Below are 25,499 nucleotides of genomic sequence, written 5' to 3'. Positions count from 1 at the left end.
ATAGGAGAAAATAATTATCTCCTATGTATCAAATAGATGAAAGATAGAGTTTGTTATTGGATAAATTTTCGTTTGATTTTGAATCAAATGATAAGAACATATCTCTTCTTTTTCTTTCTCTCAATCCTATCTCCATTAGTACGACGAAAACCTTTGACTTTTCAAAGGGAAGAAGATTTCATTACAAACATAGAGAGTGTAGAATGAAAAATATGTGAGACATACATAGAGAGAAAAAATGAACAAGTAAAGGTGAAAAGAAAGGCTAGCAACTTTGATCACTTTCACACATAAATAGTAGAGATGACCCAGATATCACTCTTGCATGGATTTTGGTAGAGGCAGGACATCTGGACTGCTCAAAGGGTTGTTCATCTTCTCCAATACCTCAGAGGAACTTCACATAGATTAAGGTAATTTGTTTTTCCCTTTCTTCTTGAACCATATGCAGAACCTAGAGTGATCTTAAGTGATTTTTGGGAAAAATTTTTGAATTTTCTGCTACCTTGTATCCCAAAAAAGCAATAGTTGCCTATTTTAATACATTACAACAATGTAGCCACACTTGCTAAGGCATATAGTTAAGTGTATAATGGCAAATCAAGGCCTATTGGTTTGAGACATAGTTATATGAAGGATTTGATAACAAATGGAGTCATATCAATTGACTTTGTGAGGTCTAGTGAAAACTTGAGTGATCCTTTAATGAAAGGATTATCAAGAGACTTTGTGTTAAAGATATCAAGAGGGATGAGTTTAAAATCCAAACTTAATGACTATTAACGGTGGAACCTCAATTCAACGTTAGATACAATGTCTAGTCTTGAATTCAATGAGCAAAAGTACATCATTCAAATGGTTGGTACACTATATTGTTTTTCATCCCAAGGTAAAATGGTGCGTTTTATTCTCGCCTAATTACATTTATGTTGAATTATTGACTCTTAACGAATCTTGAAAGTGCAATTAATGGCGGGGGCACTAAGATGTCACCTATATGAATGTAAGTTTAGCAAACTACAAAGGTAAGGATTTTGCTTTAAAACATTCATGATATGATAGTAATACAAGGCCGTAAAATGTATCATCAAAGAACATATGGTTGTGTATTGATCTATGTGTGATGTGTTTATGAGACCAATCTAATGTACAAGTGGTTCAAAATTGGCCTTCCATTTTGTATTAATTAGTTTTAAAGAACATTCACTAAAAGAGTGATTTAATCGAAAGATACCATTATTTATGCATATAATTGTCAGATTATTCTGTGACCTTCAGAAGTCTATTTTCTAAATTTTGAAAATTGCTGGGGATTGTTGAATATTTTCAATATTTGATCAATTGCAAGATAGGGATTCATCTTAGGACCCAACATAAGACCTATCACTGTCTAGTTCTTGCAATGCTCAGAAGTTGTTCAAATCTACATGGCACCTTTTCATGTTTTTGAAAATTAATTATCATCTAAATAGTGTTTAAATATCCAAAAAAAACTGTCTGAACACTTGCATTGATGTTAAAGAACTTTCTAACCAACACAAATACACAGATATGTGTGAAAAGTTGCAACTCTTGATCATTTTCAATCTACTCTATAAAGGTCTAGTAGGGATGGTTTGTTGCAGAAGATCATTATCCTACTACTAGAATTATCTGCAAAAACACACCATAGTTCAAGTAGGTTTGTCTAACTTTGTGCAAGAGTTAAGTCAAACACCCTTCAAATTATCCTAAAGAATATTTGTCCAAAGTCATTGCACACAAAATTTTGGACAAATAAAATCTAAAAAAAAAGTGATCTTGAGTCACGATTTGAAGTTTTTTTTTTTGGTATCATTTGCTTTGCAACTTTTAGCCATTTTTATCTTGTATTATCCCCAACATATCACACCTTTTATTTTTTTAATATTAGAACTCTTTGTCTCTTGTTATCTGCCATAGCAAATTTTTTTTGCTATCGAGAACTCTAATGGTGCATTAACAAATGAATGCACAACATTTAAGCTTGCAAATGGGAAATTAAATAAGCTCATAGGCTGAGGAATAACAGCCTAAATAGAGTTCAAAGTCTGCAAGGATTAGCATTTTCAACTTCTATGTGCTAACCTTCATGTAGACAATTAATCTGGGATTTTGGCTTTCTAATCTAACAATGCGCTCAATCTCACAAGCTATCAAATTGGAAGGCTCAATTCCAATGCATGCAAATGATGCATCCATTGATGTCCACATATCATTGGAATTCATAGGCAGCGTCGAAGGAAGATTGTGAGGTCTAAGTATAGAAGGCTGATGTGTTGTCAAAGGCATGGGTCGAAGCAGTTCGCTTCTCTGAGATTTTTCATCTCTATATCTCATAACTCTATGTCCCCTATTATTGCTTATGCTAGAAATTTTATATTCTAGAAATGGGAGCGAAACTCTCATAGATAGTTAACTATTATTCGTGTTCACGGGCATAAAATGAGGTAAATTGATCACATTTGAAGTTCCTGCAACATGAAAATGCAGTATGCTATCTAATCGTTTTTGTTTCCATTTTTGATAGCTTGCTTTCTATAACTACCTTTGTCCATGTATTGAATAGCACTATCGTGCTTCTCATTCATGAGAAATTAATAAGAAAAGGAATATACTAATCTATTAAGTTAAAGATGACAAAATTGCTAAGTCAACAACATGTAGCTGTCTTAGATTTGATGATTCTTATATATCTCATCCAAACCGCAAAAGATAAACGATAAGGATGGAACAACTATAAAACAAAGCAAAACTGAACTTATGCATGGCTAACTAAACCTTCAAGCACCAAATGAGCATGGATAATACAAAACGTAAAAGCCTTCAAGTAAGCACACGTTATCGCTAACTAAATAGTTCAAAAATGTAGAATTCAAAACCTGCTACATGTGACATTAAGATCAAACTATTTTTAACTTTTAAAAAATGCACTAAGGATAGATTGAACCAGAAAACATACTTGGCAATAGTAGGAGCAAGTTGGAGAGAGCAAGACTGTGAGCCCTTGTGCTTAGGATAAAGTAGATATTATCCAAGCAGCAAAAGATAGAAGGAAAAGAAACATTAGTAGAAAGATAAAACAGAAAGGAAAGCAAAAGGGAAAGAAATATCAACTGCAAGTTAGGTGGAAATTCAGGAAATCCTAATTTAAAATTAATAAAATTTAAGATTAAGAAAATTGCTTCACAGAACAAAATTCTTTGCTCCACCACTACATCAAGCCAAATACATATTTAGAAAAATAATCAGCTATTTAGGAGCTCAAAGACGTGGACACTACTCAAGAACAGCCATTAGTTGTACCACGCTTTTGTGACCATCAATCCTTTTTGTTTAGCCAAAACAAGGGGAAAAAATGCTGTAGCATATATAAATTGTATAATTAATGGAATAATATTGCTTAGTTAATTCGAGAAAAGCAAGGGATAACCTTGATCATGGAAGAAATTTTGAGCTTCATTTTTGAAGTAAGATATAAACTTGAATAACCACGTCAAGGTTTTGAATTGTAGGTAAATATTAATTCCAAAATCATGATTATCACCTAAAAATCCCAAAATCACATATACTGCAAAATTTATCTTTTTCGATTCTTTTCTTCTTTTTCCATAATTATGTGACAAACGTTATTGATCAACTTCTTGAGCTTATTAAACGAGTTTCAAGATGTACACTAGGATGCTGGCAATGCCATTATTTGTCAATCTTCTTATACCTTTTTAGCTAATATTGTTGTTGAAACTGAGGTCAGCAAGTAAGAGGCTGAGGGTCCATTTCGTTGGACTGAAAATATTTTCCCTAGTGTTTTCCGTTAAAGTCATTATCCTGAAAAATCACTTCCTTCTCCATAATTTTCTAGTGTTTAGTTGTTTAGTGAAAATATTTTTCAAATTCCTTTTTTCATAATTTTCCGCTATTTGGTTTGTGAGTGAAAATATTTTCTAACTTTCTTTTCTAGTGTTTGTTGATATGTTGTAAATGTTTTTCTGTTCTCAAAACATTCATCTCATTACAAGTTATTTTTATTTTCTATCCATTATAATCATATTATCAATTTTATAAGATATTTATTCAAATTACACCATAAATCCTTAAATGAAATTATTAATGACACTAATGAATCGGCTTTTGACCTTCATTTTTAACAATTATTCTTTTAAGTTAAGAACCTCAATGCTAATGAACCCCTGCAACTACCAGAAACTTAAAATTTCAATGAATAAAGATATTTCAACCAAATGTTTTAGCCAAATGGAAACCGCCGGTCATATTATCCAAAACAAACATATATCAGATGATTAAAGAAAAATGACATAAACCTCCAACAGATCAGGGCACAGGCTAATATCAACGAAAAAACACACTCTACAGCACTGCAAAGAAATTTTGCAATCATCATCTCTAAACTTGCTGGCTGATGACCATCGCACCACTTCAAGAGCAATGGAATTTTGCCAGAACAGCTGTAAAGCAGTTTAACAATCTTAAAAATGGCTACTAGGCTGTTAATCTCACTACTTCATAACAAAAACGGGTGCAAAGGAATTGGTATATTACTTTAAGCAGAGAATTCTGGAATTCTAGTACTTCCAAAACAAGGCAAGTGGTTTTCCTATAAATACAAAAGAAAATGACAATCAAAAACACTATGCAGTTGAAGAGACTTTCCAAGAATATGATGCTTGATTATAATACAGTTTCTGTTACTTTCTTGCTGCCATCACATAATAAGTACTTCATTCACCCCAATATTTCTTGAACCTCTCGAGAGAAATCAAACGAAGTCTTTGACTCTTCGCCATAAATGCTTTTCCCAGCTTCTCATTTTGCACCAAATGATCGAATACCAAGTACAGAAATTCTCCGCTATAACCTTCTATCTTCATAATCTCATCATGTAATTGGCTGATATCAAGCTTGTTTGCACTAATTTTGTTCAAAGCAGCTGCCACTTCTCCAAGTTGTTGAGACATCTTTTCAATATCTTCATTGCTGCAATTTCTTTTACGATGTTGTTTTGTTCCCGACGATATTGCTCTCACTTCTGAGGATCTTGCACTAGTCACATCCTTTTGCACACTTGTCTCTACACTCGTCTCTTCACTTGTCTCTACACTTGTCTTAGGAACAAATGGAGTTTCCAAATTCACATTGACAAATGATTTTGCAAAAGACCTGGTGGCCAGATCTTTTCCAACCACAACAGCCATTTCATCATACAATTCGATTTTATTGTGAACATACTTGTCATGCCCTGGATTTTGCTGCATAATCATAAACCAGAAATTTCAATCAACAATATAACAAAAAGATCGTGAGAAAACTACTTATACACTTGAAAGCATATCCAAAATTCAGGTTGCATTTGTCTGCAGATGCAAAAGATCAAAAAGAGGAAGGCAGGTAATACTTCCAGTTTTCTCCAAGAATGTTTCCAAGAAAATGTGGAAAAGAAAATACTACTTTACATATATTGACAATGCATTTCAGCCTTCCACTCATTGCTTAAACAATGGACGCATTTACAATGGAAGCATTTACATATAACAAGTTTTGTTATTCAGTGGCTAGTTAACAATGGAAGAATGTAATAGTTAATACCCAAGACAACATGCAATGTTCATAAACACAAGAGGGGGAGGGGGAGGGGGAAGGGGAGGGAGAGGGAGGGGGGAGGAGAACAATGTTAGTACTGTTAATTCCCCTCTTGTGTATGTACCAAGCATGCAATGTTTATGTACCAAACTACTAATGTTGTTATTCAAAGTATCCCGAAACTAGTTAGTACCAAACAACTACTGTTGTTGCTCAAACAACTTAATGTATGCCGGTATAGGAAGTTTTCATATGGAAATTCTGCAGTGGAAAAGGCTAATGGTAACATTGAGGAGGAGAGCTTTAGTCAGGGCTGTGAGACCAACTAATGTTGACGAAGTAGGAGGGGTTTCTCAATTTTCATCACTATCCCAGCATGCACCTTGAACATCATACACATGATAATATACTCTGAAACTAATACTAGATAATAAGTTAGCACAAATTAATATGTACTTTGTACGTGTATAGTTTGTGAGACATCATACACATTATCAATATGTGTGGTAAAATAGTAATATGTACAGTTCTGAACTATTACAGGTGCATCTTGCTGAGTTTAGCCACACATATTGAGTTCCCTCTGTCATCAAAATTACATCTGACTAGGATTGATGTCTAAATCCATAACATCATCTGCACAAGTGTGTGAATTAAGAGATATGAAAAGTACTTTGGAATTCTCTAGCAAGATTCTTACTTTGAACAAATTTATGCTACCCAAATGTCCTAATCTATAGTCAAACCGAGACAAAATTTCACCAGTGGCTGACTTTTCCATTGTCATAGAGAAAGGAAATCATTAGGAGTAATCTGTGCATGTGTGCATGTGAACCTGGGTGTAAGTTACACCAGGCAACAATTCTTGATTTTTCCACTTGCTTTTATTTATTTGATCAGAAACAGTACTGCTACACATATTGAGTTCCCTCTCTCATCAAAAGAAAACAAAACTAGTGCATTTTTTGATACTTTTCTTGATGAATTCCTATTCTTGATCATGAACAAGGAAAAAAATGGGTAAAAAAAAAGATAGCTAGCTAATCATAGGGTTCTATTAAAGTTAAATCCAATGGAGCGGTTGAAGCATTATATAAAATGATGAATGCAGTTGGGATGTTAATGGACAATATTACCATACCCGTGAGAAAGAAAGAGACATCATATGTAAAAGAAAAGATGGTTGCATGGCCATCTCCATCATTTTAATTACTGCTAACACAAGTACAGCCCCACCCCCATCTGTCTTATCTTTACCATAGACAAATTATCTTTCTGTGTTCAACAAACAAGGGGAGGCAATGCTTCAATCATTAAATATGACAGCTCATATGTACACTGATCACATCTACAGGTATCAGAAAAAAGTGAAATGAACAAAGTAATTGAACAGAAACAAGACCATAATCTACTAGCAAAGTTGTTGATCAGAAAAGGCCAAGTACAAGTTATTTGTGAACGTTGATCAGAAACAAGCCAAGTTTGTCGTCTAAGAGTATGCGAAGAAGGCGAAGAGCAAGAAAGAAGCTGAGAGATTGGAAAGAGTCAGTTCCGGTTGACAGATTTGCTGCTTGCCGTGAAAAGTATTTCACTAAAGCATAGCACCGACATTTTTCTGATTTACACCCACAAACATGCAACGAAAATGTTTACGAAGGCTTCTAAAATTATCCCTTAAGGTTTTTCTAAATGTCTTTGTGCTAATTGTGGCCAGCAAATGCATGTACGTGTGATAAAATAATCACCACTCTGTGTTGACAGCTTGACCAAACGTCTTTTTAATCAGTGGCCTCAAACTTCAAATATTCATAGTCAACACTTAATCCTTCTAAAATTGCTAAATCAACCTTTAAAATTAAGACTTATGCTGAAGGGGCATTTTCCAACCACCACCAGCATTTGGCAAGATTGTGAAATAGGAATTCATCACTTTCTCTGTAACAAAAAAACTTGGCAGCTTATACAAAATTTCGTATGATTTAAAGTGGTACAAGAATTTTTATCAAACTAAAACAAAAGCAACCCACAAAAATTCATCCAATCCAACTTCAAGAATCTACACCAGTAATTGTGGACAATTTTTCAAAAGAAAAGGGAGGAAAAAAACTAATAAGAGACGATCGTACCTCTGGAAATGCTTAAGGAGTCTTCGCCCTTGTTGGAGGTGCTGTTGGAGGAATGGGGATGAGATGTCGCTGCCACAGGGGGATAAGCCGTTAATATTGGCTGCTTTTAAAAGAAAAAAAAATGAGAGAGAGAGAGAGAGAGATGATAATTAAGCTGATTTTTAAAAAGATAATGATCTAATTAAAAGAGTAGCCTACCTCTGGATGCCGCCGGAGCAGGAGCTGGAGATGGAGATGCCGTGAAAGAGTAGATGATAATATAGCAGCTGATTTTTAAAAAGATAATGATCTAATTAAAAGAGTAGCCTACGTTTGGATGCCGCGGGAGCTGGAGATGGAGACAGAAATTTTTAAAAAGAAGTCGGTCTTCGCCGGAGCTGGAAATGCCGCCGGCCAAGAAGGTGGTTTGCCGATGGTCTTCAATGGGCGGTGAAAAGAAGAGGCCGTGATTAAGAGAGGAAAATAACTTCAGAATAGTAGGTAAGGAAGAAATTTTCCTTCTCAAAGTTATTTTTCATTAGAAATCATTTTCCCAAATTAGATTGCGTCCAAAGTCCAAACAGTGGAAAATTAGGAAAACATTTTCGAGGTCCAACCAAACAAACGCTGAATGATTATCAGTTTAAAGCTAAAAATTCATACTCCCTCCGTCCCACTTTGATAGTCCTGTTTCTTTTTTCACACAGTTTAAGAAAAAGTAGTTAAATTTGTTGGAAAAGTAAATTTAGATTGCTATTTTTCTAAAATACTCTCACATTAAATATGGTACAACTTTATGGGAGTTTGAATTAATGGTAAAAAAAGAATCAACTCTCATTAAATGAGATAAGTTTATAGTAACAACTACTTACATTGAATAAGGGTATTTTAGACAAATTAAAATACAACTACATTTTTCAATTGGAAAGTGGACTACAATTTGGGACAAATGAAAAAGAAATACAGGACTATCAAAGTGGGACGGAGGGAGTAATTTGCAAATGATATTGGTGACAACTGAAAGCAGTTTATACTTTGTGTTCCTTCTGAAACCAATATGAACTGATCTAGTTAATTAATTTATTTGCCAAACAAAGGAATATAGGAAAAATACTAGGAGTGAAGAAGTGCCTCACAATAGAGAGAATTACTGTCATTAGCATTTACATTCTTTTGTATCAAGAAAAATCCCCAAGCAGATTAGAAAACCAAACCACTGTATGCTTATACATAAACTCCAAATTGTTTGATTTATAACAAATTAATAGGAGGAAAACCTAAAGCGCTAATATTCAGGTATAAAAATGCAAGAAATTATTTTAAAAAAGAGAAAAGGAATCATTTCAGATAGGGGTGGGCGCGGGTCGGGTACCCGCCTCATTCAATAATTGGCTGATCCGACCCGCACCTTGCGGGTCAGTCATTTTTTAACCCTTACCCGCCCTACATATCAGCGGGTACCAGCTGAGATAGGGTCGGGTCAACGGATACCCGTCCTGCCCCATTTATCATTTAATTAAAAAAATAATTTATACCAATTTAATTTTATATTTTACACATTCATCTAAGATTTAAGAAATATTTTTTTCTAAAAAAAGATTTCCCACCAAGAAACAAGTATGTGAAGAAAATATAAGATAAAGGAAAAAAAATTAAAAGAATTCGAAATGAATAAAAGTTTGAAATAAGTAGCACAATTTTTAATATATATATTCCACATTAATTAAACTTTTTTCTATAAAATATAAGATCATGGCCTCTACAAATGAATCTTGTAAATAAACTATAGTCTCTCATATTTGTATTGCAATTTGTTCAATAAAATTACTTATTTAGTTCTTATTATTTTATAGTGTGTGTATAAAAATAAAAATAAAATAAAAAAAATATATATATGCGGGGCGGATCGGGTACCCACGGATTTTTAATTATGTGACCCTAACCCGCCCCGCATCTTAGCGGGTACCCGACCCTCTTTTGACCCGATCAAATAATAAAAATCGGATATCCTAATTTTCGGATCGGATATGACGGGTTTTCGAGTTAGCGGATAATTTTGTCCACCCCTAATTCCAGATGAATGAACGCGCATAACAAGCAGAGAGCAATGGGCCCATATTTTCTTTCTTTGAGCAAAAAAAGGAGCGATGGTAATTGGAAATCTCTAACTACATAAAGCGCCAAAGGGCTTGCTACAGTGATTTTCGCCGGTTATTTTGTAATTTCGGTGTTGATTTTGTCTCTTTTGTCCGCTGGTGCAATTCTCCTTCCACGTCCTCTTTTGTCCGCTGCTTCAATTATCCTTGGATGCCGATTATTTTGTAATGTCGGTGTTGATTTTGTCCTCTTTTGTGCTAGTCTCTTCGTAATTTCCCTATCAATTTTGTACCTTGTGGTCTTTAGATGTCATCTCACTTAATTATTGTTTCTTTGGTTTTGTTTGTTCCAGTTGGTACCTTCCATTCCCTAATGCAGCACGAATTTTTAGGGCTATACAAATCTATATATATTATTGCATCCTATTTGTGTGCCTTTATCTATATATATATATATATATATATTCATTTTCTCCAAAATATATATATCAACAAAAATAATGATTTTCTGAAAAATATATATATTGACAAAAATTTTGTGCATATCTAATAAATATAAATCAATTGTGTCACTTTGTATTAGCTTCCACTAATAAGACCAATTGTTTTTAAAAATATAGGATAATTTTCTTCTATTTCAAAAATGTTACTTCGATAATATTTGTTAACTACTAAATTATTAATTTAAAGCTTTTGCATTTTAAGATTGAGTAACATAACATAAATGTGGTCAATACAAAGTGATGATTAATTGTGTGCCTTTTTATATATATTTATTTTCAGCAAAATATATATATCGACAAAAATATTGATTTTCTGAAAATTATATATATATCGACAAAAAATTTTGTGTGTATCTAATAAATATAAATCAATTGTGCCACTTTGTATTAGCTTGCATTATACAACTAATTGTTTTTAAAAATACAAGATAATTTCCCTCTATTTCAAAAATGTTACTTTGATAATATTTCAAAATTTAAAAATATAGCACTGAAAACCAAAATAAAAAAGACAAACTTTTCTCTAAAACTATAAAAAATATAACCAAACAACTAGAAATTTACATACAAATACTTAAAACCGAACTCCTATATATATAGCAAAAATATACATGATACAACTCAAAAAAAAAATATCGCACTGACACATGAATCACAAGACAAATAGTAACACCACAAATATAACAAACAAACAAAACTAGAAAAGATAGACACGATAAAACAATATTAAACAATCTTACAAGCTCAAATAAAATATTAAATATACATATATATATACATGTGTATAAATAAATAAATAATAAAAATATAACAAACAAACAAACAAAACCCCAAAAAATATAAACAATAAAAAATTAAACCATTATATCTCCTAAAATAAAATACTAAACACACACGCATATATATACATATATATCCACACATATTACAAAATATATCGTATACCTATATATATATATATATATATATTAATACAAAATTCACTACAACTTTGAGTACCATAAAATAAGTCGCATAAACATCAAACAGTAAATATTTAAAAATTCTACTGTAAATTACAGTTATTAAACTCTATAATTTTCATGTGCAATCATTTCCATTTCTTATAAAAAAAATTTATATGCATCACCTTACTTTCAATAATATCCATTTAGTACTAACCTATTAATATAAAATCTATTAGCTCTCAAAATTAATATTATCCTTTACTTATTCAGATTCTATTAATTAAAAAAATACAGCTCTCATCTATTTCAATCACATTTATTCATAATTAAATCAATATCATCTTTACTTATAGAAAAAAAACCTACTTAATGAATAAACACATATTTTACCAAGCTATAGTATCAAATTATTCCAAATTATTAATTTATCTCATCACACAACACCCAAACTATATCAAAATTGGCCAAAAAATATCTATTATCCATTTATTTTTCAACAAACTTCCCATTCTTTTATATCCTTTCCATAGACTTTTCTGCTGCAACAATGCACACTTACTCATCCTAGCTATCCAAATTATGAAAATATCATCATCCTAGAATACATAAACTACCAACACCCAAAGTACAATAAATTATAACACTCTCAATGCAATTCTCCACCTAATTTTCCATCCTATCAACTTTAAAAAATTAATATATATTCCATTAATTTAAATAATATTTACTTATCACTAAATTAAAATAAAAAAACAAAATTTTTTGAAACCAATATTATCCATCAAATCTGTAGATCGTATTAATTTTAAAAAACACAATACAAATCACACCAATTTTACTATATCTATTTATAAATCAATCAATCCAATCTATCACTTCTCTATCCACTATTCCAACTCTATTATGATACAAAATACTCTAAATCTATGTTATTAAATAAATCTTACATTAACCTAAGTACACTCTCAAATTAGGATGTATATATAAAAAAAAACACATGCTTTTTGCTTTCCTATTCATAATCTATTTCTTGCAAACACATCTTCTTCATAAATAAACCATCAGTTAGCACTCTTACACTAGATACAATAAATACCAATTTTACATCGCTCTACATTTACATATACTATCTCATATTTGCTTAATCTACAATCACTACTCTAATATTCAACAAAATAATAACCCTCTATTTATGATTCTTTCTACTTTATTTTATATTTCTCATCACTCAACAACCCTATAATATGGGCACCCCGCGATAGCCGCGGGATCCAATGCCTAGTATCCAACAAACAGCACATGAAATCCATCTTCTGTGCCTAGGTAACCTATGGTCGAAACTTCAGTAGGTACAATTGAAAGGAAAGAAAGCCTGCTTCAACCAAGGAAATTGGAGGAGGATGGCTCAAGGAGCCAATAAAGTAGCAAAATTAGGCAGCAGTGCTGAGTTCATAGCGATCAGCTGCTATTTCTAAGCTAAATCACAATTAGGGCATAATGAAGTGCATCCAATGGCTGTAAATGTAATACAAATCGAGTAAGACTAATCTAAGGATGATGGGTTAGACAGCACACCAACTTAATCTGATTAGTGAGCTTAATGAAATCGGTTAAGCCTAGAAAAGAAGACAAAGCTCAGCTTTTTTAAAGGATAGAAATTAGTCTATTTGGTCTTGGTTTGGTCTGAAGAGAGTGGATGGAGCAACAAGAGTAATTTTTAAGGAAAATATATTGAAGTCATGCCACTTGTCAAATAACCAAAAAGCCACATGACAAGACGGGAAACAAAACACTAAATCTCCCATTCTTCTTATATGCAAAGTGGTTTTTTTTAGGCATTTCATTTTCTTTCATTCTGTATTGCAAAATTGTTCCCCCAATAAAAGAAGGCAAGAGTAAAATGAAACAACAAAAGTTTGGAGCGGAGATTAGTTGTCCAAGATGGTGCTGATGGTACGAGAGAGGAGAAGAAAAAGAGACCAAATTGCGGACCATGTTGAGACTTTTTTCTTTCCTTGCACATATTATCAAACAAACCTCCCATCTAATATATTCTAGTGTCGGATTCTATCCATAAATCCTAATTTGTGTAAGGAATTATAAAGACATGCACAGTGAAAATTTTTAAATTTTTTATTTCCTTAATAGATCAACTTTTGATTAAATTCATGAGACATAAAGGTAGTTTAAAAAATTACCTCAACCCATGAAAATCTTCTTAAATTGGTGGAAATTTGACAGAGTGAGGCAAAGTGATCTATGTAACCATACAGATGTCTAGCCTCTAACAATAATTCACATGAACCTCAACTAGAACCTCCTTGATCGAACATAAAAATATACTAAATTTACATTATCATGCCAAAGGTCCAAATAAACTTAAAATGCCCAAAATTGCAAGTTAAATGCATTTAAGAAAAACATAATTAAGTTAAAGAAAGGAAACAATTATAATTAAGAAATCAAAAGCTACTAGGGACTAAATTATAAAAATTAGAAAGTTTTTAAGGTCCAAATATAATTTTATTAAATGATTAGGGCCAAAAGTATATAAAGAAAAAGTTTAGGAGTTAAATGCAATTAAAATAAGGACCTAAATTTAGAAAATCTAAAATTTTTGGGCCATAATAGATTACTCAAACGTTTAGGGGTCAACTTATAAAATCAGATATCTGATTTAAGGAAAAGTATGAAGAAAAAAGTTTTGGTCATTTAGTGCTCGGACTACACTAATCTAGCCCAAAAAAGACAAATCATCTCATGTAAAATATACAGGCTTAAAGTAGCAAACATCCCTAATGTTTACCATCCAAAGCCCAACAAAAGATAAAATTCCAGCCCATTCCTTTTATTTTCTTTTCCTCTTTTTTGCTTTCTTTTCCTTTCCTTTTTCTTTTTCATTTTTCTTTTCCTTCTTCCTCTCTTCTTCCGGTCAGACCTCCAATTCCTCGCTAGCAACCATGGCAGCTCCAACGGCTACGTCACTGCTAGTCATCGGAATTCACCAAAATAACACCCCAGAATCTATTTTTTGGGTAGAATCCGTTTCCGGATTAGTTTATTTTTAAAAAAATGCATAGAATGTAGCCAAAAATCAAATTTACAACCGGCTATCCCATTGTCAAAAGTCATTCAGAGCATCACCAAAATTCATCAAAAATGCAACAAAACAACGTTCCTTAATCTACAACGCAACCACAGTTCTGATTTATCAAACCAAAGCAAAAAATTTCATATTTAAGCAAAAATTTCGATCTTCTTAAGAAATAAATTTCTTTTGCTTATATACATAAAGCCTACAAAATCTTACTCTAAACATGATCATGAAGCTAAGATGCATTAAACTGAAAAAGAAAAAAAAAACAGTTGATTATGCCCTCAAAACAGAAACATAAATTGCAATCCCAACCATTACATTCTCTCAACAAAACGAAAAGGAAATTGAACAATAAGACATGACTTAATATAAATGAGAACATAAGAAAGGACCTTAATGAAACAGTGGGGGCCTTCCAATTGGATGAACAAATTTTGATGGAAAAACTCCTAGAGTGAAGCTCCACTCCTCTGCCTTCTTCTACTTTTTCTTACTTTTCCTTACTATTATTTTCTTATGCGCTAATTGAGAGAGTGTAGAGAGAAAGAGAGTCGAAAGAGAGCCAGAGGAATGGAGTTCATTTTTCCTTTTTTTTTTTTTTTTTTTTTTTGTTCTCCGCGTTGTTGGGATTATAACACAAAAGGCACTGATTCCATCTACAGAAAAGAGAAGAAATATATCCGGTATTAGCGGCATGAATAAGTGAAATAAAAAATAAGAATAAGAAGTTTAATTAACTTTTAACTTTTTGTTTATCAAATTCCCAGTGCACATCCAACGTAATTTCTATGTAATTTGCATGTTGTTTTATATGAAAGCCCTTGCCTTCACTATTTGAAAGTTAAGACATTATAATAATTTAACTCTAAACATTGAGGACAAAAAATGTAAAGCCAAGATTATCATATAATTTGACTGTTAGACACTGTTGAATTTTCATCAACTGTCCTAAATTTGTTTAAAATTATAAATTTTAGAGGCTGCATTTGTTTTAGTCAAAATATTAGAGATCAATTTGACACAAAGACAAAACATTGGGATCAAACCTATATTTCTATCTAAATCCATTCTCAACCATATCGGTATTGAACTTGTCAATTTCTACAGAAAACCTAGGCTGTTCGTACCTCACAGAATAAATGAGTTCAAAAGCATCAAATTGATGATTCATGAATGACGTTTTCTAAGTCAAAGGCCAAATAAAAAAACTCGCATATTGACAGTTGGGTTGCTAAATCATTATACTTTTCCATGTATATATATATATATATATATATATATATATATATATATATTTATAGGGATGTCTCTCTCTGGGTACAATTGATAGACTATGAGAATGGGGGTTTGATAATTCGTTTGGATGCAAGTCATTTCAAGATTTTTTTTATTGCGTCATAAACGCTTTATTTAATTAGTTTTTCTTAATTTTTTCAATCACTTTTTATATCATATACATCAAATCATAAAGTACTATATTATTATCCTAGAAAATTTTCATTTTCAAGCAAAATAAAGGAAAAATATTTTTTTTTAAGTAATCATGTATCTAATTGGAAGATCAACAATCAAACAACCTCCAATCATCCTGAACAATCCATGGTATGTATTTGACAAGAAATGAAGCAAGTTGAAATAGTGAGAAATTTTGTTGCTTCACGGTGAGATATATCAAAACTTCTTAATATCTTCATTAATTTGAATAATCCGAATTGAGGAAAAATAATATTTCACCACAGAAGGAACGGAAATTCTAGCATTGGATCCTGATTTCGTGAATGGACGTTACGATAATGAGGTCCCACAATTACCAAATGCCACGTCTAGACCTTGATTTCTTTCCACTATGTGATGTGATGGTCTTTTCCCTACACCTTTCGTCATAATTTTTGTGGTTTCTTTATGTTGTAATGGCCCACTTGAGGGCCTCAATTGAGTTAGGATTGAATCATTCCGCAAATTATCGCGTAGGCTTTGATAAGATTCAGACCACATTACTATTATTAGGTTATTGACCTATTCGTCCTCTTTTTTATCTCTTGTTTGTTTGATCTTGGTTTGACCCCAGAAAATTTGAATGCAAATTTAGAGAAAGAAAATAAGCAGGTGGAACCGTAATGAAATTAGTTGGTGAATGAAAAGAAAAATAATAGAAATTGACATAATAGTTTCCAAGTAAGACGTGTGCTCATTTTTCATAACGGTTAAAGATGGAAAATAAAAATGGGTGATTGAAGTTCTACCAATTTTATTTTTTGGGACAAAAGCAATTTTAATTCACAATATTTAGCCTATGTGTCAAATTATTCCCTAATATTTCAATTAACATAATGCAGTCACCAAAGTTTCTAATTCAGCGAGATTGAGGATATCTAAAGAAAATTACAAAAATCTGGCTATCAAAATCAAATTAGAGTTCGTCAAAGGTATTGACTTTATATTTTTGGTCCTTATTGTTTAAACTTTGGATCAATTTGGCAACTTATATTTTAATAGTTTTATTTTAGATTTTTAAATGAAATAAAATGTGAATAAAATTAAAAATATGGCAACTGTGTTCTCAAATCCCTATAAAAATCCCAAAAACACTTAAAATTTGAACAACACTAAATTTAGCCTAAAAACCATCTCTTTGTTAAATTAATTATAATCAATTAATGATGTCAGGAATATATATATATATATATATATATAAAGAAGAATTAGTGGGAAAAGAAGAATCCTAATTTTGGTATATAACTTTATTCTAAATACCATTACTCAAATTGTTGCATGACGTGTGCATGTAGGCTTCAATTGGTTGTGTTTAGAAATCGTGATTACATTAACCAATAAAGATGAGTACCAATATAAAGTGATCATATAGATTTCTGAAAGACTTACTATTGTTTTTTATTGTCTTTCATTGGTTTTAAAATCAAATGATGACGTTTTAATGCATTTATAGTTATTTTCGCTTACATAGATAATTTGTATTGGATAATTTAAACAATTATATAAAATACCTATTTCATTTGAAACTTAACTGATAACCAATTGAAATGACAAAAAGTAAAAGAGAAAATCAAATTTCAAGAGTGCATACTTTTTACATTTTAAAGGGAAATTTAGTTGAATGTTTAATTATCAGCATAAGTGAAAAAATTCTAAAACTCATTATCATTTAGTTATTCATACAATTAGAAGCATTGTGCCAAATTGGAGACCGACTATGCAAAAGAGAAGAAACATAGTAGAAATTACTAGTATGAATAAAGAGATTAAAAAAAAAGAAGGAAAAGAAGAAGGCTTATTAGCTTTTCCATTTTTTTAGTATTTAAATTTCTAGTATACATCGAGTCCAATTTCAACCCAATTCTCATCTAATTTCGTTCTATAATCCTCAATATGATTATTTGAAATTTAATGGACTATAATGATTCAAACACCAAACATTGGAAACTAAAAGTGCAAAGTCAAAATTGTTGACAAAGGGCAATATGATTTTGACAATTAGGTATTTTTGAATTTCCATCAATTGTCCTATTGAATCTGCCTAAATTTAGAAACTTGGAGACCACATTTGATTTGGTTGCAAATAAGGAACCAAATCGGCTCGCAAGCCAAACACTGGGGACGAATATTGCATTTCTCTCTTTTTTCGATCAATTTCTAAACATGTTAATTAGTATTTTGAGAAGTCAAGAAGAGATCCTGGAATAATTTTTTGAGATTATTCTAATTTTAGCAATTTAACATATGCTTTTTTATGTACAAGATTGAGATTTGTTTTCCTTTTCTGGAAGGGGAAAAGAGAGTGCTTCAGATTCAAATAAGGTACCTCACCTCGCTAATGTCCCATACCAAGTCTCTGCAAAAGATTGAGAAAAATTTTCTTCACCTATTCTATAATTTTGTAATTCAGAAACAATTTCCTTACCCAATTTTTTCGTTGCCCCCCCCCCCCCCCCCCAAAAAAACAAAAACCACCCCAATTTTGCATGTTCTAATTTGGAGAAAGATTTTAGTAGAAGCTTCCCCAAGAATTTATGTGACATCTAATTTACCCAAAAAAAAGAACAAAAACAAAAAGTTATTACCTTATCAGTGCCAGTATCATAGGCAAAGTAATTCTTTTTAAAACTCAGCGTGGGGGCTGCAATAAAATTTTTGATCACCATAACTCATCCATACAAGTAAAACATCCTAAATTTGTAATTGTCAATTATTTTAGGATAACGTTTTTGTACACTTTTAATGCATAATTTTTTTTACATTAGCAGTTTTAGATCATGTCACATAATATAAATTCAAATTTAAACTTCAAACCATGCACATTAACATACATCAAAAACTGTTAGTGTAAAAAAATCAGGGAAAATGGTTTGAAACATTCATTATATTTTGCAAAATGACTTTTTCCGTCTCTCACTTTTAAAAGTATAAATTTATGTTCCTTACAAATTCACATTGGTCAGATTTAGTCCCTACCTAGGTTTTCGACTAGTTTTTTGTCAGAATTTACCATGTGCCTTGCACATGATCATTTTTTAAGGACAAAATTGTCAAATCAAATTTTACATAATCCGATCCATAGTCTCTCATATTTCACAAAATGAATTTTTTCGTCCCTCACATTTCACAAATTGAATTTTTTTCGTCCTTCACATTTTACAAAATAATTTTTTTCATGCATAATTGATCATGCGTATGAATAGTTTTTTTTAAATCCATATATATATATATATATATCTCTTTAATTTCATCTTAACAGTACAAATAAGATATAATATATCTCTATTTGATTTTGCCTAATATTTATATGGAATTAAATTTGGACAGAAAAAATTAAACAAAGTAAAAGTATGACAAAAAGAAATAAGTGATTGGCACTTTCAAATTTTAAAACAATCACAAGGTAAGTAATTCAACTGTTGGTCTTAAAGGTGGTGAGTAGAAACTTCAGATTTAAACTGCAATTTGTTGGTATAACTATAGAATTCAAGTTATGACCCATTAATTAGATGGTCTTATTATACAACTCAATACATGAATTATTATCAAAAGAAAAAAGGCTACAAATTTCGAATAGGTTCACATGGTGAAATCAAATAGATATATACATGGATTCAAACAAAATTATTAGTTTTAAACCTCTGTATATATCTATTAAATAGCATGTGTATAACAATAATTAGTCTATTTAAACGAAATCAAATAGAAATATTTTACATGCTATTCATACCATTCAAGTGAAATCAAACATATATATATATATATATATATGGGTTTAAAAAAAACTATCCGTACACATTGTCAATGAGTGATGAAAAAATTTATTTTGTGAATTGTGAGAGATAAAAATTTTTAATTTGTGAAGTATGAGAGACGAAACAATTCATCTTGTGAAATGTGAGAGACTATGAATCGGATTATGTAAAATTTGATTTGACAATTTTACCTCTTAAAAATGATCACATACTAGGCACGTAGTGAATCCTGACAAAAAAAAACAAGTCAGAAACCTAGGTAGGAACTAAATTTGATTAATGTCAATTTGTAAAGAACGTAAAATTACATTTTTAAAAGTAAGGGACGAAAAAAGTCATTTGGGATAATTTCAGAAACCTCCCATGAGTTTTCTGACAATTTCACTGAACTCTCTTGAGATTTGAAAAATTACACATACCCTCCTTATCATTTAAAATGACAATACTACCCTTAAATATTTTAATGAAATTTCCTTGTTTGGTATGCTTATATTCAGAATGACTTTTATAATTATTTTTTCATTCTTTTTCCTTCTCATTCCTTTTTATTTTAATTTTTTGCCAATTAAATTATAGAATTACCACTATTATCTCTAGTTTCTGTTGTAACCAAACGTCGAATTAGTGATTTTTTTGATGAGTTAACTTTATACGTAATCCAATGTTTTTTGCTAATCTTTGTTTTCTATTTTTTGATATTAAAATTAGCAATAAATAAAAAAGAAATTGCTCAAAATCACTACTAAATTATGATAATCCCACTACTCAAAAAATTCATAAACTCTGAATCAATTATTTCAACGTTTTATTTTCTATTTTATAAATCTAAATCCATAATAAAATACTATCAAAAGTATCATATCATAGTGATAAAATTATTATAGTTGTGTATCAAATAGTAGGCATGAACGTGAAAAATTTGGCACCTTTTTTTATAATTACATTAGATAATCTTATACTTCTATAGGAAAGTAAATTAAAACTCATTACACAAGGGCATTTTTGGGTATTCATTTAAAAATTTGACCAAGTCAATAGTATTTTAAGGTTTTGTTACTAAAACTATCAAATCAAGGGAGGTATGTGTAATTTTTCAAACCTCAGAGGAGCTCAGTGAACTTGTTAGAAACCTCAAGGGAGGTTTCTCAGATTATCCCAAGTCATTTTACAAAATATGAGGCATTTTGAACGATTTTTCCAAAACATCGCTACACTGTTAGTGTATAAAAAGTTAATACATTATTTAAGCCGTTGGCTAGTTAAATTTATAACACCACAATATGTTAGGCTAACAAATAAGGTTCAATTGTGTTGAAGTTAATAAATTTGTCACGTTGATAATTTGCCCTGGTGGAAAACTAATCTTTTTGCTTCCAATTACAGAATACATATTACGATTTACGATCTCTACAAAAGTACTAACTAGAACCTGAAAGTATATATTGCTCTTGTCCCTCTAAATCCTCATCAACAATCTTTATCATGTCTTCTGTCCGAGTTGCACTGTTTTCCACTGCAGAAAGAGAGTGGAAGATAGTTAGTTGATGAGGAGCAAAATGAGTCCATGACATCAAATAAAATGCTTCGGAATTCAGAGAAGAGAATCTGAAAATTTTCCATGCCAATTTTTGCTCACCTAGATGTTGCGGAGATGGTGCACCCACTGCTAACAACTCAGAAACAATGTACATTGTTGGCCTAGAATTTGGATTAGCAGCCACGCATCCCCTGGCAATCTTGATGATGGATATCAAAGCCTCTTCAACTTCTTTAGTTGGATGTGAAAGCCGTTGGTCCAACATGTCTTCCAGTTGTAAGTTTCCAGTCCCAGGTGTAGGACACAAAAGTTGAGATATATAATCACCAGGATACTTTCCTTTGATTATTTCTAGGGCCAGTATCCCAAAGCTGTACACGTCACATTTTTCAGTCACTTGCATTGTGTAGGCAAACTCTGCAAGGAAAGAATCATGTAAATTATGATCGGTAAGAACTTGTGATCGTGCTCTGAGTGATCAGTTACTTGGTTAACAGAAAACATGGTCAGTTACCTGGTGGAATGTATCCGTATGTGCCTGCTAGTGCACTCCAATTGGATGAATCTTTCTTGAGAAGCTTAGCAGTGCCGAAATCAGAAACATGAGCCTCGTATTCTGAATCAAGCAGAATATTGTTGCTCGATATGTCTCGATGAACAATTGGTGGTGAACAATCATGATGCATGTAAGACAAAGCATAGGCTACACCCTTAATGATGTTCACCCTTTTCTGCCAATCCAATTTCTTAGCTGCTGCTTCTTTGCTCAAAATGTTTGCCAAGCTACCTCTTTCAAGGTATTCATAAACCAGTATTGAGTGCTTACAATTCGAGCAGAAACCATAAAGCTTGACAATGTTTCGATGTCTGATATTTGTCAAGGCCTTTATCTCATTCAAGAAACCATTGCGGTCCGTCATCTCAGATGAATGATGAAGTCTCTTCACAGCTACTACATCAGCTGATGGAAGCTTTACCTTGTAAACACTCCCATAACCTCCCTCCCCAATGCAAAATGTTGCATTAAAGTCCTCCGTGGCTTTCAAAATCTGCTTATACATTTCTCTGCCATCAAATATTGATATAGAGTAAAAATCGTCTCCATTTACATCCATACCTTCAGCTTTTTCTGCTCTCTTTCTTCGCTCGTACAGAAGGAAGGCTCCAACAAAGGCACAAAGAAGTAACAGTGACCCTAAAAGAGGGAGTAAAATTATGAGAACAAGTCTCCGGCCTTTGTGTCTCTTATGGCTTCCTTCGACAGGAGGACTTTCACAAGGTTCTAACCCTGTAATATTTCCACACAAACCTTTATTTCCCTTTACTTGTTCTATAGTGACATTCACGAATGCTTTGCCAAGGGGAATAGGACCCTCCAAATTATTGAAAGATATGTTAATGTGAGTGGAACCAGGCAGTTCATCCAAATCCTGTGGAATTAAACCAGAGAGATTATTATAGGAGAGATCTAGTATTTCTACACTCTGCAAATTTCTAAACGCGGATGGCATCTCTCCATCAAGAAAATTGTGACTGAGATTCAGGATACAGAGTTGAATTAATTGGCCAAACTGAATAGGTATAGTTTGGCTCAAAAAATTGCTGCTCAAGTCCAATTGGAACAATTTCTGGCAGTTTCCTAAAGTTCCTGGTATTGCGCCATTCAATGAATTTGCAGACAGGTCTAGAATGAGTAGTTGAGTTAATGATCCCAGTTCTTGAGGTATATCACCTGACAGTTGGTTATGTTGCAAAAACAGATTTAGCATAGAAGTCATTTTCCCAAATTCCTTTGGAATCTCCCCAATTAAGCGGTTTGAGGAAAGATTAAGTACTCCTAGTTGAGTTAAATTTCCTAATTCGGGAGGTATATGACCCAAGATGTTGTTTTCTGCAATCTTCAAAGTAGATAAGCTTCGACATCTACCCCAGTTACCTGAGAGTTCTCCGTAGAAATTGTTGTTGCTAAGATCCATGAAGTCCAAGTGTGGATAGACCCCAAACATCTCTGAGAGGTTTCCAGTGAGCTGGTTCCCACTGAAGATAGCTCTAAGTAAACTTGTGCAGTTCTTCAAGCCTCTAGGAATTGGACCTGTAAGCATGTTGTCATTTACAGTGAAGTTTTGAAGGATTCCACCTTGGCAAAGCTTATCAGGCAAATGACCAGAGAACTGATTTTCAGCCATGATCATAGCAACCAACTTCGTCAAATTTCCAAGCTCTTGGGGAATAGGACCAGAAAGTTGGTTTTTGAGAACATAAAAATATTGCAAGTTACTCAAATTGCCTAATGTAGCAGGAATGGAACCAGTTAGCATATTGTCACTTAATTCCAAATCCTCGAGAAACTTCAGATTTCCCAATTCCTTGGGAATTGAACCAGAAAGTTGATTGCCATAGAGGTGCAGAATAGTCAAGTTGGTTAGATTACCTAGTGATGGGGGGATTGAGCCATTCAATTTATTGTTGAATAGGCTAAGACTATCCAGTGATGTTAGATTGCCCAACTCAGGAGGAATGAGACCGGAGAGGTTATTGCTGTAAAGATGCAAGGCCTCTAGCATATTCAGGTTACCAAAAGAGTGGGGAATAGGACCTGATAAGTGGTTTCTGTACATGTAGATTGAAACAAGATTGTCAAGATATCCTATTTCAGGAGGAATAGCCCCAGAAAGCAAATTGTTATAGAAATACAGGTCAGTCAAGTTTTTCAGATTGCCCAAGGAAGCAGGAATGGATCCCTCAAGGTAGTTGTCAGCCAAAGCAAGATCACTTAGAGACCTTAATTCCCCCATCTCCTCAGGAATTGAGCCGTTTAACCCATTTCCATTTAAATGAAGGGTTTGAAGATTTCTCAACTGTCCAATTTCACGAGGGATAGTATTTGAAAATAGATTGCGCTGCAAATCAAGATATGTGAGCTTGGAGAGGTTACCTATCTGAGGTGGTATGCTGCCCGAAATATAATTCAGTGTTAGATCAACATATTCAAGATTTGGGAGGGATGAAAAGGGAAACCTGTAGAGTGTACCATTAATACTTGTATTAGTAAGGTTCAACCTGTTGACACTTCCACCAATGCAAAAAACACCATACCAAGTGCAGGGGCTGGCAATTTCTTTTCCAATATGAGAAGAATTTGAAGCATTTGGCTGGAGAATCCATGAACTTAGCAGAGGATTATTCGGGTTTTGGAAGCTGGCTTTCCATTTGAAAAGTGCATCAGCTTCTTCAACAGAAGCTGAAGCACTTCCGAGGAAGCAAAGGAATAAGCTGACAATTATGAAGAACCAAGCCTTTCCAATAGGAACAGAAACCATGATTACTTTGCAGTGTTTGAATTGCAGATGGTCCAAACTTCAGAGTGGATATTTAAGATAGAGAAGTAAGGGTAGAATTCTCAACTTCAGAGTGGATATTTATGATGAACCAAGCCTTTCCAATAGGAACAGAAACCATAATAACTTTGCAGTGTTTGAATTGCAGATGGTCCAAACTTCAGAGCGGATATTTAAGATAAGAAATAAGGGTAGAATTCTCAACATATTCTCATTATTCGTGCTTACTTTCGTGGATTGGTAGCAAAATGTTGACATCCAATTGGTGGCCTCAATTTTGCTGATAAATAAAGGGAAGACTTAACTGAACATTGCCTATCATTCCTTCAGAAAAACATAAAAATAATTGCCTCTCATGTCAACTGGCAAGATTAGTTCTATACGAAAAAGATGGAATTTTCACACTGAAGAAAGTCGCGTCCAACTCGAAGACGCTCATTATCCCACTGATGAAAACCCATCAAAGGGCATGGAACGTTCTAGGAAACCTTTATGGTGGGAACCTGCCTATGGTAGGAAGGCTGGCAGAGAGCAACACATATTGACGTTAGATACAGTTCAAACAGAAACGTTAAATTGTTGCACAGCACGTGAAGAGGAAATATACGAGAATTGCTTGCGGATGCAATTAGAAAGCACACTGACTTCCGTACGAGTTGGGCCAGAAAGTGTTATTGCATGTTAAAATTAGAGGCATTTATGTATTTGCAAATATACCCATTACTAATGGAAAAATGTTATAAATGCCTTGGACAAAAAATGTGCGTAAAGAAGGTACCGAAATTTTAAGAAATAATAAATGATTATCGCATACGCGTGGGGGATAATAATTTGGAAGAATGAAAAGTGGAGGTAAACGAAAGGATTCAAACCTTCATTATATTTATATACATATATAAATTTAGTACCCAAGTGTTCAGCTTAAGCATCCAGGAAAATGGTCCCATAACTATCGATACGGTAAATAACACAGTTTTAGATATGATATAATAGGTTCTAAAAATTTTAGCT

At 32.6% G+C, this 25,499-nt stretch overlaps 1 protein-coding gene and 1 long non-coding RNA gene across 4 annotated transcripts; both read right to left on the bottom strand.

Moving 5' to 3' along the window:
* Nucleotides 1-4,554: 4,554 nt before the first annotated feature.
* On the bottom strand, nt 4,555-14,992 carry LOC113717268 (uncharacterized). 3 transcript variants are annotated; one of them, XR_011818551.1, is made up of 4 exons: nt 14,757-14,992; nt 7,941-10,187; nt 7,743-7,842; nt 4,555-5,285 (listed from the first exon to the last, which is right to left on the bottom strand). It is a non-coding gene; the product is annotated as an uncharacterized lncRNA (long non-coding RNA). The 3 variants fall into 3 exon arrangements; XR_011818550.1 differs by having other exon boundaries at nt 7,941-10,095; XR_011818552.1 differs by having other exon boundaries at nt 7,743-7,811; nt 7,941-10,095.
* A 5,902-nt stretch (nt 14,993-20,894) lies between these two features.
* Nucleotides 20,895-24,927, bottom strand: LOC113717197 (uncharacterized). The gene is made up of 3 exons (XM_027241939.2): nt 21,665-24,927; nt 21,250-21,567; nt 20,895-21,126 (listed from the first exon to the last, which is right to left on the bottom strand). Exons 1-3 carry the CDS (start codon nt 24,468-24,470, stop codon nt 21,032-21,034), a joined length of 3,219 nt encoding a protein of 1,072 aa, XP_027097740.2. The 5' UTR covers nt 24,471-24,927; the 3' UTR covers nt 20,895-21,031.
* Between the last annotated feature and the right edge of the window lie 572 nt (nt 24,928-25,499).

Source organism: Coffea arabica, chromosome 1c, assembly GCF_036785885.1.
Source record: "Coffea arabica cultivar ET-39 chromosome 1c, Coffea Arabica ET-39 HiFi, whole genome shotgun sequence".
Taxonomy (NCBI): Eukaryota; Viridiplantae; Streptophyta; class Magnoliopsida; order Gentianales; family Rubiaceae; genus Coffea; species Coffea arabica.
Note: the sequence above shows the minus strand (reverse complement) of the source record. Positions and strands in the feature narration are given on the sequence as shown.

Bases quoted from the DNA above. Each gene is read 5' to 3' on its own strand.
- LOC113717197 (XM_027241939.2), bottom strand. From the start codon at position 24,470: ATGGTTTCTGTTCCTATTGGAAAGGCTTGGTTCTTCATAATTGTCAGC. The intron at 21,568-21,664 runs GTAACTGACCAT...CTTTCCTTGCAG, and splicing joins ATACGGATACATTCCACCAG to AGTTTGCCTACACAATGCAA. The intron at 21,127-21,249 runs GTGAGCAAAAAT...CTCTTTCTGCAG, and splicing joins ACCATCTCCGCAACATCTAG to TGGAAAACAGTGCAACTCGG.